The 14,820-nt window shown below is 38.1% G+C and overlaps 1 protein-coding gene across 1 annotated transcript in view; it reads right to left on the minus strand.

The window, feature by feature from the left end:
* Positions 1-14,820, minus strand: part of TCF7 (transcription factor 7) — a 143,447-nt gene that overhangs the window by 26,071 nt on the left and 102,556 nt on the right. Inside the window, exons 6-9 of the mRNA XM_070937305.1 lie at positions 11,617-11,703; positions 8,751-8,861; positions 6,510-6,672; positions 4,282-4,389 (exon numbers count right to left, since the gene is read on the minus strand). Coding sequence (XP_070793406.1) covers positions 4,282-4,389; positions 6,510-6,672; positions 8,751-8,861; positions 11,617-11,703 — 469 coding nt within the window. The remainder of the gene's footprint in view (positions 1-4,281; positions 4,390-6,509; positions 6,673-8,750; positions 8,862-11,616; positions 11,704-14,820) is intronic.

Raw genomic sequence — 14,820 nt, forward strand, 5'->3', positions numbered from 1 at the left:
TGAAAGTCTAGCAATTTCTCTGAACTAAGAACAATTTAGAACTAATAATATTAAACTGCCTGAATGCACTTATAATATTCACACACAAGAATAATAAGGTAAAGCATGTGTTGAGAGAGAAAGATCCAACATGTTTATTTATAGCAATAATTATACACGAAACATCAATTTCTGTGAGATTATTATTTACTTTGAGAATACTACCAAAGCCTTTCTCCTTTTCCACATTGTAATTTTCATTGAACTTATTTATGAATGGGCACAATCTAATTCAAGCTCATGTAAATTTAAAATAAAAAACTCTTCTTATTGCCTGATTGTTTTTTTAACCAATTTTATATTGTCAGTATGAGGAGGAAATAAAACAGTTTCTTAATGACAGCAATAAATTAATGAATAAAGAGATGTTAAAAAAATTTAATCCTTACACAATTTCAAGGCAAGGTATTATATTTTGTGGAGATCCACCTTAAAGCAATTGTTTATTTTTTCCCCACAAGAATTAAGTATCTTAGGCAGGCATCACACCTAAACATTTGCTTAACTCCTAAAAAGGATCTAGTCTTTATTGTCACTTACATAGTTTGAATATTCTTGGCGCAATCTTGTCAGGAGAAATTTAGCATTTTCATGTCCAATCCCATTTAAGCGAGGGAGCAGTGAATAATATCTTCTTCTCTGTCCTTCAGATAGTCTTCCAATGCTCCTCTTCTCTTTTTCAACTGTTTGGTGTCCTTGCAACATTCCATGGCTGCCTATTACCAAGGAGCATAAGTGGGCATGGAATGTTGCAAGGACATAGGCAGTCGAAAAAGAGGAAAAGGGCATTGGAAGAATATTGGAAAGACAGTGAAACAGAGGCACTGAAGCTAGTATACCATGAAGGCTTACTAAATACCAAAGATAGCAAACTGGCCTATAAGGAAAATCAAATGAAAAATAGAAAAGAGACATAGCAAGGCAAAGTATTACATGGCCAGGACCCAAAAAAGTAGCAGGCAAAGCAGATAACAACATGACAATGGCCAAGAGTAGAAAAGTTAACAAAAGAGACAGAGGGTCTAATTCTGGCTGTACAAGGCCACACTGTAAGAACAAAAGCCAGAATTGAGAAGACAGCAATAGAGAACAAATGCTGCCTGCAAAGACGCTGAAGAAACAGTGGACCAACTAATTGGCTGCTTGAAGAAGATTGCAAAGACTGACCACAAACAATGGGATGACAAAGTAGCAACAATGGTGCATTGGAATATCTGCAAGAAATATCACTTGCCTGCAAACAAGAACTGATGGGATAACAAAACAGGCAAATTAATAGCAAATGAAGAAGCTAAAGTCCTCTGGAACTTCAGAATTTAAACAGACAAACATTTGTCACACAGCACTCCAGATTAAACAATTGATAGGAAAGACTAAAAAATCTGGATGGTAGACATTGCAATACCTGGAAGGAGAGAATAGAAGAGAAAGAGAAAGAGAGAGAGAAGTCACAAATTACAAAGACCTGCAAAAGGAAGCCACAAGGCTGTGGCAAAAGAAAGGCAAAGATAGTACCAATAGTAATAGGCATCTCGGGCACAATTCCAAAACATCTGACCCATCACTTGAATATCATCAGCATTGACAAAATCACCATCAATCAATTGCAAAAGACAGCTTTACTTGGAAGAGCTTACATTTTGTAACAATCCCTTTAATGTTATTAAACAAGAACATCTGGCTATCCCCAGTCCTTGGGAAGAACTCGATAGGTGGATAAAAATGCCAAACCCAGTCTAATTGTGTGACCAACTATAAAGATACCATTTATTTTGGTTGTTTATAAAGACACATTTCCAAAACATTTTGGAATGGAATGTTTTGACTGTGAAATAGGGGACTTCAAGGATTTCAGATTCTTTCTAATCTGAAAATGGGCTGTGGATAATTGAGATCATTTTTTGGAATAGCCCATGTCAAGGTTGGATATTTACAGATTACAGATTAACCGAGTTGGAAGGGACTTTGTAGGTCACCTAGTCCAACCCCCCTACCCAAGCAGGAGACCCTACATCATTTCTGACAAATGGCAGTCCAATCTCTTCTTGAAAGCCTCCAGTGATGAAACTCCCACAACTTCCGAAGGCAAGCTGTTCCATTGGTTGATTGTTCTCACTGTCACTGTCAGATTCATTTTCTAAATACTCAAAATGTCACATGGTAAACATAGAGCACTTGGAAATGCTCTTGTTTTGAGATTGGAACATTTCATAGTAGAATGTTTTGTGGTCCTCTACTCATAAAGCATCAAGCTCAACAATAAAAAAGGGACAGAGAAAAGATGGAGAATGGAGAATGAAAAAAGGCAGCAGAAGTCAAAGGTAAATGTTCAGGAGAAGAAATACATTTCTGAGCACTGGGTAAACCAAAGTAAGGATAGGGAGATGCAGATCTTGTAGGAACCATGAATTATGGACAGAGGTATAAAATGATGGGCAGAGGCATAAAAAATAAAATAAAACAAGTGGAAGTCAACACAAAGGATAGTAACAGAGTTCTTACAGAGAAGAAGCTACAAGGTGGCAAATAGAGAAGATAAATGAGTAGCCAAAATCTGAAGATCATTTTTTAAGTATATAGATTTATTAAGTAAGAAAGTCCAGGGAAAGGAATATATACTATAAAACAAATAATATATAGAAAACAAAACCATATTGGTGAGAAAAGTAAGTAATATGAGTAAAAAAAAAAAAAGGATAGGGATAGAATGAAACAAGTAAAAGCTAAAGGGAAATCAAGAATCAAGGAGAATAAGAACAAAGAAAATATCATAATTTTTAAAATCAACATTCAAAAGTTGGAAATAGCAGCTTGTGTAAATATAAATAAGAAAATAATCTTTATGTTTTATTTATTCTGTCTGTGGATAGAATGGAGAATATAAAAATGAAACAAAATGAAGGATGTGTAGTGATGGAGCAATTGCTCTGCTTAGTTAATCTGAGGTAACCAGTCAGAATTAATTTCAATCAATGTCAAAATGCTGTATAAAAAAGAGAAAATTATGCTAAGGTATGCAAAAAGTATGCAAAGAACAAAAATGCTTACAGGTCTGCTGTTTCAAAGAGAAAACAAATATTGAAAGTTGAAATAATAGATCCCAGCAGGAATCAGTTTAAACCAAGGCTCTCCAACCTTGGCAACTTTAAGACTTGTGGACTTCAACTCCCAGAGTTCCTCCCAGAACCCTGGGAGTTGAAGTCCACAAGTCTTAAAGTTGCCAAGGTTGGAGACCCCTGGTTTAAACAATAGGCCCCAAATACCACTCTGGGAAAGTGAGAGGGAGGGAAGAGGAAGATAAGGTTCAGCAGGCTGTCAGATATATCAGCAAAATAAATAAACAGGAAAATCAAAATAAGAAAGAAAATGAAGTGTGCAAAATAGAAACTTATCAAAAAGCACAGATTTATAAAACCCTCAACTGTAAATATTCGACGTATTTTAGAATACCCCTTTCCCAATATGTTGGTCTGCTGTGACCCAATCAGAGGAATTGTGGACAAACACAATCATCCACGCTGATGGCAAATAGAGATAATGGCATTAAATACATTGAACCTCTTTTGGGGTTGCAATGAAGTCAACATTATAAGATCCTGCTGAAACCAGTGCCTGAAAGCAGGGTTTAATCTACTCTCAATATTCTGGTTTATAATAACCTATTGAATTCACATCCTAAACTCAACTCGTGCTCCCAGTGCCTAGTACCACTAATTCTTGAGCACAATTTGCTGTCAATTCTTTTCTTTTTTCCCCCTAATCCTCCTCTGCCCCCTGCAAAGGATTCATCTGAAACTAGGAGCTTGTGTATGTGTGAATTATGACTTGCAATATATTGTGAGAAAGTGATGGCAGGGCAGCAGAAAAGAGAATCTCATTGAACTTAAAAAAGTTCTTTTCAATGTTAAGTTCAGAACATTTTCAGGGTAAAATACAAAATAAAATATTCTTGCCATCAATATTGCTTGGCCTTCTTCTACCACTTCTACCAGTTTCATGAGACCTTTACTATACATGATTCAGATAATCCAGTTAAAGCTTTGGAAATCAATCTTCAACATAGTCTCCCATAGGGTTGGCATCACTTGCAAACTACTAAGACAGATAACTGAAAGCCATTAGTGGCAAAGATAAAGAAATCTGGAGTTATCTATGAAGATACACTAGCTCTTTTTCCTATGAAGGAAAAAGAGCTAGTGTCCTACACAAACTCTGCCACCACCACAGATCCCAGATACTCACATAATTATCTCTTGCAGACCAGCCAGGATAGAGCTGCATGTGAAGCTGCCTTTCCTTGCGGGCCAGTTCATAATACTTGGCTTGCTCCTCTCGTGACAATGCGTGCCACTGAAAAGGAACCATAGAAAACAATGAGCAACCAAGAAATTTACAGTCCTCTCACACCCTGATCAGAAAAGAATAACTGTTGCCTTCCAGGTGTTGGTAGATTACAGCTCCCATCAGCAGCAACCAGCTGCATTGTTAAGCAAGATCTAAAATATATCTAGAAATCTTAATTCTCTTAACATCTAATTTATTGCATAGATGCAAGGTGGGCGGAAGGAAAATCAACATATTCACAAAGATTCAGCCTTTAACTTTACACATGGTATTTGGAAACACACTGTTGCACACATCTGATCTTGATAAACACATGAAAGAAGAATCTTCCACATAACAGAGCAGAATGAGGAATTTGTGACTTTGCAGATGCTGCTGAACTACAACTTCTAGGCATTTGTTTATTAATTATATTGGCTTATATAGCCACCCTCTCACAGCTGAAGAATGGCCAGTAGGAAGGATTCTGGGAACTGCAGTTCGGCAAAAACAATACAGTTCCAACTCTTGTGATAAGGTAATGCTCCATTTCCCCCTTCCACCTACACGTTTTCTGTACCAGAACATGAAGAAAAAAAAAATGCAGAAATAGCAATTTTATTTTAGAATTTCTTCGTTTCTCAAATCCCCAAATCACTAATTACTAATACAGTCACTATTATTCATTTGCATATGCCTGTACTTATCAGTTTTTATGGAAACTGAAGCTTTCTGTGGAGGAAGCAACAGCAAAAGTTTATTAAATAAAGAGAATTCAATCTCTTATTCTATAAATAAATGGAACCCCTGCACATTATTCAACCCCCCCCCACCAAATTTAGGAATAGAAGATTTTGACTCAATTCACTGACACATTGTTTTTACTTTTTAAATTTTACTTTTTATTTTTAAATAAACACACACATATATATATATATCCACTTTAAGTTTTTACTATTTAGAATCAAGATCAGAATTTGGGATAAAATTGAAAGTTATGTACCTAACAAGTTTATGCCCTGAAGAAAAAAAGGTAAATTATATGATTGGTCAAAAAAGGAAATTAAAGAAACTGGTCTTTGAAATCCAAAATGAAAAAGCTTCCTCAGCTATAATAAATTAGTTGAGCAGCCTTTGGTAAGTCATTTCTCATGTTATGTCCCCTCTCCAAAATGACAATAGTTGGCACCTGCTTTACAATGTTGTGCGGATCCATACTTTGTGTAGGGAAAAATATTTTAGATGTAGAAAGTGATCTACAAATTATCAATTTGAGTCTCCTGACATCTTTTGAAAGTCCCAGATAATGAAAACCACTTCATGATCTGCTGATGCAGGGACTTACATACAATCTTTCAAAATCAAATTGGAAAAAGGAAGAAAAATATGTTGTTGTATTTTTCTTAAGCTATCCATTCTGCAGCAGTGGAGAAGTTTTATAATAAATTTTGTTACATTTCCAAAGCCCATCCAAATGCACTGAAACAGATGCAGAGGCCATTAACGTCTAAATACGGAAAAGATGGAGATCCCAGTTCTGGAAAAGTTGGTATACTGCGAACTGTACACCAACCAGGGCACTATACAGCTAGATTATTCACTGATACTGGAGAATAATTTTCAAAGTCTTTCTCCAGCCTCTTTCCCAATCCATTGGAGCAATATTTATTTATTTATTTATTTATTAGTTTGATTTATATACTGCCCTTCTCCAGAGACTCAGGGCGGCTTACAATGCTTTTAAGCCTTCATACTTTTGTATATACCTGCTTAGTAGGGCTTTTGCCCCCCCCCTAAGCGGTGTTCTATTTTATACAAAGTCAGCTTATTGCCCCCACAAACCGGGTCCTCATTTTACCTACCTCGGAAGGATGGAAGGCTGAGTCAACCTTGAGCCTGGTGAGAATTGAACTCGCAGTAATTGCAGGCAGCTGGCAGCTAAGTGCTACTTTTAACAGTAGTTTAGTCCACTGCACCACCAGGCTAAATATCTAAAATATCTAAATATTTTAGCCAATATCTTGGCTAAAAATAAAGTTTACAACTGAAATCCAGAATTTCTGAAAAAGCAAACAGCTCATTCATTCTGAACCTATCCTAATGCCTATATATTAATCAAAAACAAGACAGACCACTTGTGATCTTACCCGTCTTCCTAAAATTTGGTTGATTGCGGCACTTTCCTTCAAGGTGCATTCAGCAATGACCTTTGCCCGCATTTCTTTCATGTACAACATAAAAGCATTCAAAGGCTTCTTGATGGTAGGTTTCTTAGCTTCCTTTTCTCTCTTTGGTTCTGATTGTGATTTCCTTATATGAAAGAGAAAAAAAACCATTGATAACATAGGGTCTTACCTCAGTACTTCTTAGAAAATTAAAAAAAAAAAACCAAGGATTTACAGTGTAGGATTAAAATCAAGATTAAACATTAAAAGAGCAAAATATTTTTTCTAATGGTAAGCCAAAGCTAAGACATTATCACTGGAAATATAGTTTTGGCCTCTATGGTCCAAATTATCCTACAAAACATCCTATTGATCCAGTTCAATTCATCTGGTCTGTTAAATCTGATATATGAAAGATTCATGTAGAAACCACCATGTTTATTACTTTTGCCTGGTAGGACGGAAGATGTTCTTTTTGAACTGCTACAACAGATGTGTGCCTGATTATGTCTGATGACTAACAAACAGAGTGCAATCTTCCAAACTGTAACCCTGAAAACAAAGCTTGTAGACACTGGCTTTGCAAATGAGAAGAAGCAGCTGCTCTTCTAAGAGATGGAACTGGTAAGGGAGCATGCCAGGAGAACATACTAGACCAGGGGTCTCCAACCTTGGCAACTTTAAGACTTGTGGACTTCAACTCCCAGCGAAGCTGGCTGAGGAACTCTGGGAGTTGAAGTCCACAAATCTTAAAGTTGCCAAGGTTGGAGACCCATGTATTAGACCACTATTCCTGCCAGATTCCTCCCATCTGAAGAAGTTCCCTTAGGAGAAGCAGCTTATGAGAACCCATTTCTGTGAAGTGAGGAAGGCAGAAGTCTGAAAGAACTGCATTTTTATCATGGCGGCCCCCTTCTATGACAGCCTTCCAGATAGGCTGAACTTTTCTGGAGGACTTTTCTGGATGGATATTAATTATTATTACTTGGTTATTAATTATTATTAATAATATGTAGTTCTTGAGCTACAGTGGTAATTGGGACCAGAATTTCCCATTGATGAATGATGTGGTCATAAAGCATGATCTGACATTTAGCGACAGCAATCCTGGCACTCCCCATTGCCATTATTACCAGCTGACCCAATCCACTTCCAGCTTGCTCCTTCCCAGTCCCTTAAGTTTGGAACTGCCTCCTCTTCAACTCCCCCATCCTCTTATCACCCCATCATCTCTGCCCTTATGGCCACTTTGCATTCTGTCACCTCTGTCAGTCCTGCTGCCTTGTGCTCACTGACCATTCTGCTCTCAGCTGACTTTTGTCATCTTCCTCTCACTGCTAACTAATTGCGCCCAGCCTGGTTCAAACGTCTTCTTCCTGAGGTCACTTGTGCCACTCTCCGAATAACATGGACAATTCCCAGGCTTCTGTGACCATCTAAAATTCATGAGAAGGCCATGCCTGCTGTTCTCCAAATCATTTGCATCGTTCTTGTCATGCTTCACAAAGCCTTTGAAAAGCCTCTGAGGTATCCTGAAGCATCATAAGAATAGCACACGCTTTTTGAAGGATAGTGTGAGTAGACTTGGAAGAAGGCCTAGCAGGGTCAGATGCTGCCTCACATAGGGCAGGTTGGGCACACCTTTTTAGCAGGAGGAGAAAGACGGTGATGGTCAGTTGGATGTGGCAGGACCTGTAGAGTGTGGGATGGCAAGAGCTTTGAGCTGTGCCACTGGTTGTGGGCTTGAACTGAAGTAGCGGCTGGGAGCGGGGGAGACAGCTGACTGAAATTGCTAAGGCCTCAGGCCTCTACTTCTGCCCCAGTATTGCCAATGCTACCAAGGACTGCTGCTGTGCAGGACAACCAAAAGGGCAGAAATGGGAGAAAGGAAAAAAGGAAAGTGGGGGGGGGGAAGTGCCCCTGTAGTCATAAATGTGGCCAGACTTCCAAAGATGACCACAGGAGCTCTGCAATGTCTGCAATTTCGATGACCATTCATAAGTACCATACATTCAGCACCACTGTAACTTCAAATGGTGGCTGAACAAATGGTTGTAAATTGAAAACTACATCGTTCTGTCTTTGTTGTGCATTGTACTACATTTATTTTCTGGTCAAAATTTTATTGTGTCTTACTATGTTGAAGATTCAGCAGCATAAAAATGCAACATATAAATAAATGGCACAGTACCTATAAGTCTTCATCCCTATAAGGTTACTTACATGCTTCGGTCGTAATGATCCATTTCTTGTTTCCCAGATGGAGATGTCATGCCTGGGTGTGGGAGGCCTGGTGCATGCATTCCAGAGCTAAGCACCAAAGGATGTGTAATCCTGCAACATAACACAGATTTTTTATTGCCTGGACTTCTAATGCATTACATTAGAATGGGATTTGTACAGTAGTTGGACTAGTTTCTAGATGTGGAGAGTGACTGTTTCACAAAACTGTGTGGGGACATTGATGTAACAGCAAAGTTTGCTGACTTCCATGCAGGTTGACATTTCCAGAGACATAGCACAATATAAACTGAATCCTGGGTTTCTAAAGTCTTCTGGAACTGCAACATGATGGGTGCTTGGGCACTCAGCTGCTGAATTCTGAATTAGACTGAGAAATACAGCAATGGCAGCTAAGGGCTAATCTACACTTGAACAGAATTTGGTTTTCAACAATCGTGAGACAAGGGGTCAGGCTCACTAGGTGGCACTTTCTAGCTTGAAGTTGTTTTCCCTACATTGGCTATTGGAGGAAACTAACACAAATGTTACATGTCAAAATGACAATCTCCCATCTGCTACCATCATCTTTGGTTATCATGAAATTCTGTAAGGGAAGCATTCTTCCTGGATGCAGAACACCCAAGAAAGCTTTGACACAGCTCTTGGTAAAGCTTATGGCAATGCTGAGTCAGGCAGCGCCAACTCCAACTTGGTATTTTCTTCTTACAATGCCTGTAGTTAAATAAAGACTGCGAGACTTAATTTGCTGTGTGATTAAAGAGCTGTATTTAACAGTTCCTTACATGTACCTCAGGTTTAAGTTCTAAGAAAAATAAAAAAGGGGTGGGGAAAATTTTATGCTGATTTTCTGGCTTCAGTTCTTTGCAGTAATTATTTTATGCAAGTTGTTCTTGCCAAGAAAACTAGGCTGTTGGGTGACTAAGCCCATTTTAGATGAGGACCTAGACTTGGCTTATATACCAATTCTCTGCCAACTAGAGAAGGCTAACTTCTTACAATCTGCATCTGAGCCTGTGGCTTTAGTGCTATATAAATATTGAATGGCCCTTTCCCTTTCTTCAACAACCCTGAACACAAAGAGGTATTAGAAAATGAGGGCCACATTCCTGGAGTTTTCATAAAACAGATTGTAGGTGAATTGTTTGCACATTCTTCACCAGTTCTGAAGAATACTTTCAGCATTATAGAAAGATGCTGTCAATTTACTGAGCATCATGACTAAAGTTTGAGACAGCAGATTTGCCCATGGGAGACAACCAACTGTTCATTAGCTCTGTTGGCACAAAAAGAAATAATGCTTGATATTAATCTACTGGCATAGCTTGAAGCTTGATCATTATCTGTCAAGGTGTGCGTTCTTGTCTGAAAAATCTGCCTCATTCTCTGCTGTTAATGGGAATGCTGCTATGGTAAAGAATGAAACTACCAGATAACTAGGAGGTCTGTCATTCATTTATCTTAAATATTAAGATACTTAGACAGGCAAAGGTGCCTGAGGCAGAGTAAACATTAAGGTAATGGCATAATAATACTATAATAGTAAAAATAATGATGTGCCTTTCCCCATTATGACTCCCAGAATGTCTTCATCAAGAGACTTATTAGGACAATACAAAGCAGAAGCCAGAGGAGAAATGCAATGAATGGTGCTTGTGCATACATTCCCTGTAGGTTAATGTATATTCCAGCTGGACCTTCTCAGAAGTAAAGAGAAAATAAATTTGGCATTCCGGTCATTCTGATTAGCTCCCCAAAATTTACAAGCAAGAGGAACAAAGCCCAGCCAATTGATCGAATTCTTTTGTGATGATCAGGAAAGCCAATGGCATATTCGCTTCTGAAGTTGTGGTTTTTTTTTTTTTAAGTTTTGTATGAGAAGTCTGCATACCACTCAGGTGTGGTTGGAGAAATAGAAATAGCCTAGGCATTTGTCTGATATGATGGCACACTCACACTTACATTGCAATCCTCAGCTGTTGCAAATCGCCACACACTTCCATAGAAGCAAAGCTAGTATTTGATACTAGCTGGTGGCCACCAGGATATTGGTGGAATGAGGAGGAAAGTGTAAATCTTCTGTAACTCAGCAGAGCAAAAGTGCATTGAGAAAAAGCGAAAATGGGCTCAAGGGATGCAGCACATAAGGAAGAGAACCTGGTATCTTAAATGCACCAGGTTTTCTACCTGATTTCTATTTCTGTTAAAGACTACTAATTGAACAAAGTTGTAAGGAAGTCCATTATTTCTCGAAGCTACACCAGGTAGACAATTTCATTTTAATGGTAGCCAGCAAGATATTGCTTCACTTTGTCTTTTGAGAACCCAGAACAGTTTGAAAAAGAACCACTAAGTAAGGACACTTATTCAGTCATTCTACTGAAGTCCTTAGAAAAGAGCCTTTTGCTAAACTCTGCACAGCTTCAAAATCTGAAAAGAGGACTGAGGGTAGAGACCTAATATATAACAAGAAGTGTTTTTTGAGAGAGCTTAAATAACTGTGGATGATAAAAACTTATCAGAGCATTTTCAGCTCTCCTTCTTTTTCATTCCTAAATACATGACAATAAAAGACATGTTCTTTGGCTTTGCAACATCTCACAAGGGTTCTCTCTCTCTACTCTCCTACTATTGATGACCCAACCAAACTGGGTTTCTCCTCTGGAAGGTCATCAAATTATTTATTTCTTTTTGGGTCTGAAAAGTCTGTCTGTTTAAAGCAAGAGAACTCCTTCCCTGTTGCTGCCATCTGGACATGAGAGCTTCTCCCTAAATCCTGCAGACTTTCATGGCTTGAATTGCAACAGAAGCAGAGCAACGTGTCCTGGCTCAGGCAGCTTATACTTACCTGGAGAAAGTAGCCCCAGCAGAAAGCGCCGACGTATAGGGCTGTCTAAATCCACATGACTGGAATGGGCAGACAGGCTGGCTCTGCCTGGGAGCAGGAAGAAAGAGGCTATAAAGCATCTACACCCATGTCACTTTTCCTGCATACTTTTTTTTTCCTTTTTTTTGTCTGGACTCATAGCTGGCTAAAGTTGGGAACTTGCATGTTGGGGAAAGGACCCCCATTGGCTTTTTGTTTAAATGTAGACATGAATAGAGAAGAGGTTTTTCTCTAGAGCTTCTCTAGAACTCCACCAGCAATGCTTAAAAGCTACCTATAACGACTATATGATTAGCTTTGAAACATGGCTAGAGATGTAGGCTTTCATTCCTGGTTGAGCCACACAATCAGGTAGAGACGTTTGACATAATCCTTCTCCCATCCATCAAGGGGTTCATGCAGTCTAGTCATTTGGGTCCAAACAAGCAGTGCAAAATTAATATCCCTAGAAATCCAGACAAATATTTCTATCATCTATGCACAGACTTTATCTTCTTTGCACTATTAGAAATTAAGGTCTAAATAAAGAACATTTCAAATCCTATTTGCCATTTCTTAGTTGATGCTCTTGAGTCAGTCTGAAATCACATTGTCTTATCACTTGTTCTCTTACATAAATTACACATATAAACTTGCTCTATTCCAACCATACTCCAAAAGATTACATTTCAATATTGAAAGACATTGTTTAGCTTTGCACATGTTGACTTTTTTTCCTTTCCAAAAAAGGGCTGAAATCTCTTGGGTTTTATTGTAAACACCCACCCACTCCCAAATCCAAATCCAAATCCAAATCCAAGCACATTCCCAGTGTGCTCTTAGCAAAATGCCAAACAAATACATGCATCTTTGGATATTAGCCAAGACCTAATGTGTGTGGGATGCAAAGCTGGCAAAAATAATTTAGCATTACATCACAGGGAAACATGAAGTGGCAAGTGATCGGAGGACTGGATTGGGAATGCTTCGGCAAAATTCAACTGAATCCAGGACAATATCGTACATACTTTATAGAAGCCTCCACATCAAATGTAAAAATACATGATTTATGCTTTTTCTATCGTGAAACAGATAATGGTTAGCAAAAATCTATACTTAGCAAAGGTAAGCAGTGAAATACTGTGAAATTCTGAGACAGTATCAGTATCTGCTCTAATTACTAATCAGTTTTCGAGGATTTTGAACTGAACACATTTGAAGTCTTCCACCTAGGAGGAAATTGCTTACTCTTACTTCAATCCAAAATATGATCTAGGATAGTGTTCCCCCAACTAGGTATCTTGCAGAAGTATGGACTATTTGTGCCAGAATTTCCTAGCCAGCATGACTACTGTTGAAAATTTGTGGATCTGAAGTCCATCCATTTGGTAGCTGCCAAGATTGAAAAATTCTAATCCAAGACTTCAGAGCTGTACTTAATTATGATGGGATGGAAGCATCTAGTGGATATCTTGTTAAGAATCAAGAATTTAATTAGAATACATTGCTCAGCTATCTCAAATACAGGAACAGCCATGCTGAAAGTAATGCTGGCAGAAACTCGTGGCAAGGTCGAAAGGCTGGAAAGCATGTCTTAATTGTGGGGAAGATCGTCAAACTTCAGTAGATGTAGATCTACAGGTGTGGACAAAAAATCCACAAGAAAAATGTGCACTAATGGTGTCAGCATTGAAAGAGATTTCCCATTTTACAAGGACATATGCAATGGGAGCACAGAATGTGAAATGCAGGAATGAATATACCTCAACATTTTGAATGCAGAAAAGAAGCACATTAAGGAATGAGCAATTTTATATGGTCTGGAATAAGTCAAATTTAAATGAGATGATATATTCAGGGCATGAGGGCATAAGAAGGAATAAAATAGCAAAGGCAATGGTGTGGCAAGAGAATGGAAAGGACAATTATAATTATGCGTTCAGTTATAATCCAGTAAATCATAACAATTGAATTTAATGTATTTTCAATGAACATGAATATTACACAAGGATATGTATTCACCACAACACAATGGGGAAAGAGGTAGGCTATGACAAACCTTAAGTGGTACTGAATGCAACAACTAGACATGCAGTACTACTAATGGACAATTACAATGCAAAAGAAACAAGGAATTACAGGAAGATTTCAAATGGACAAATGCAGTAATGCAGGAGACAGAATATTAAGAGTTGTGTGAACAGAATACTACGAGTTCTCTGAACAGAATTATTTTTTGTTATTAATATTTATTTTAAGCAATATAAATACAGATTATACACTGGAACTTTAACTACATAATATCCTGGTCATCTCCCTTAAGGATTATTGCAATGAACACTACAGGAGGCTGTCCTTAAAGAGCATCTGGAAACTGCAGCTGGTGCAGAATGTGGCTACATGAGGAGTCTTGGGCCTCCAAGAATCATTCAAGTAACTCATCTGTTGCATGAGCTGCGCTGGATGCCAGTTTGATTCCAAGTCCAATTCATGGTTTGGTTATCACCTTTAAAGCCCTTCATTATGGCATGGGATCAGGTTACCCAAGGAACATCTTGTCCCAGTTACATCAACTTGTTCCACAAAATTAGGCTGAGAGGATATGTTACAGACCCATCAGTTAAGAATTTCAACAGGCAGGGTCTAGGAAAAGAGCCTTCTCTGCAATTACTCCTCCCTATGGAGTCTCTTGTCTTTAGAGGTGAAGTTAGGCCTGATATTCTCAGGCCCTCCAAAAGGAAGTGGCAGCTGGCATGGAGGTCAAAGAGTAGCTCACAACCCTGAAATTGGTAGTGGCTTGAGGGTGCTCCTTCTGCTGTTTTTAACTTTTTAGCATGTCTTTTTAACCCTGCACTTTTAAAAATATTTTTCATTTTGTTTTAATTATTTTAAAATTGTATTTCTTTATATGGTTTTATCATTTGTATCTGTAAACTGCCCAGAGTCACTTGGATAGTGAAATGGGCAGTATCTACATTTGATAAATAATGAATAGGAATTGAAAAATGGAGAAGTGCAATTCAGTCCCCAGGACACCTCCAGGTAAAAGAGAGAAATTATTCATTTCAAATATATGGGTTAAGCTTCTCAAATTAAAAACAGCATACAGCTGTTGTTGACAGACACAGGATTAATATAAGGATCAGATTCAGCATACTTAACATATAAGAAAGAAGACATGAAAAG

This window comes from Pituophis catenifer, unplaced genomic scaffold (assembly GCF_029215685.1).
Source record: "Pituophis catenifer annectens isolate HBS135680 unplaced genomic scaffold, rPitCat1.0.hap2 SCAF_2, whole genome shotgun sequence".
In the NCBI taxonomy this organism is placed as follows: domain Eukaryota; kingdom Metazoa; phylum Chordata; class Lepidosauria; order Squamata; family Colubridae; genus Pituophis; species Pituophis catenifer.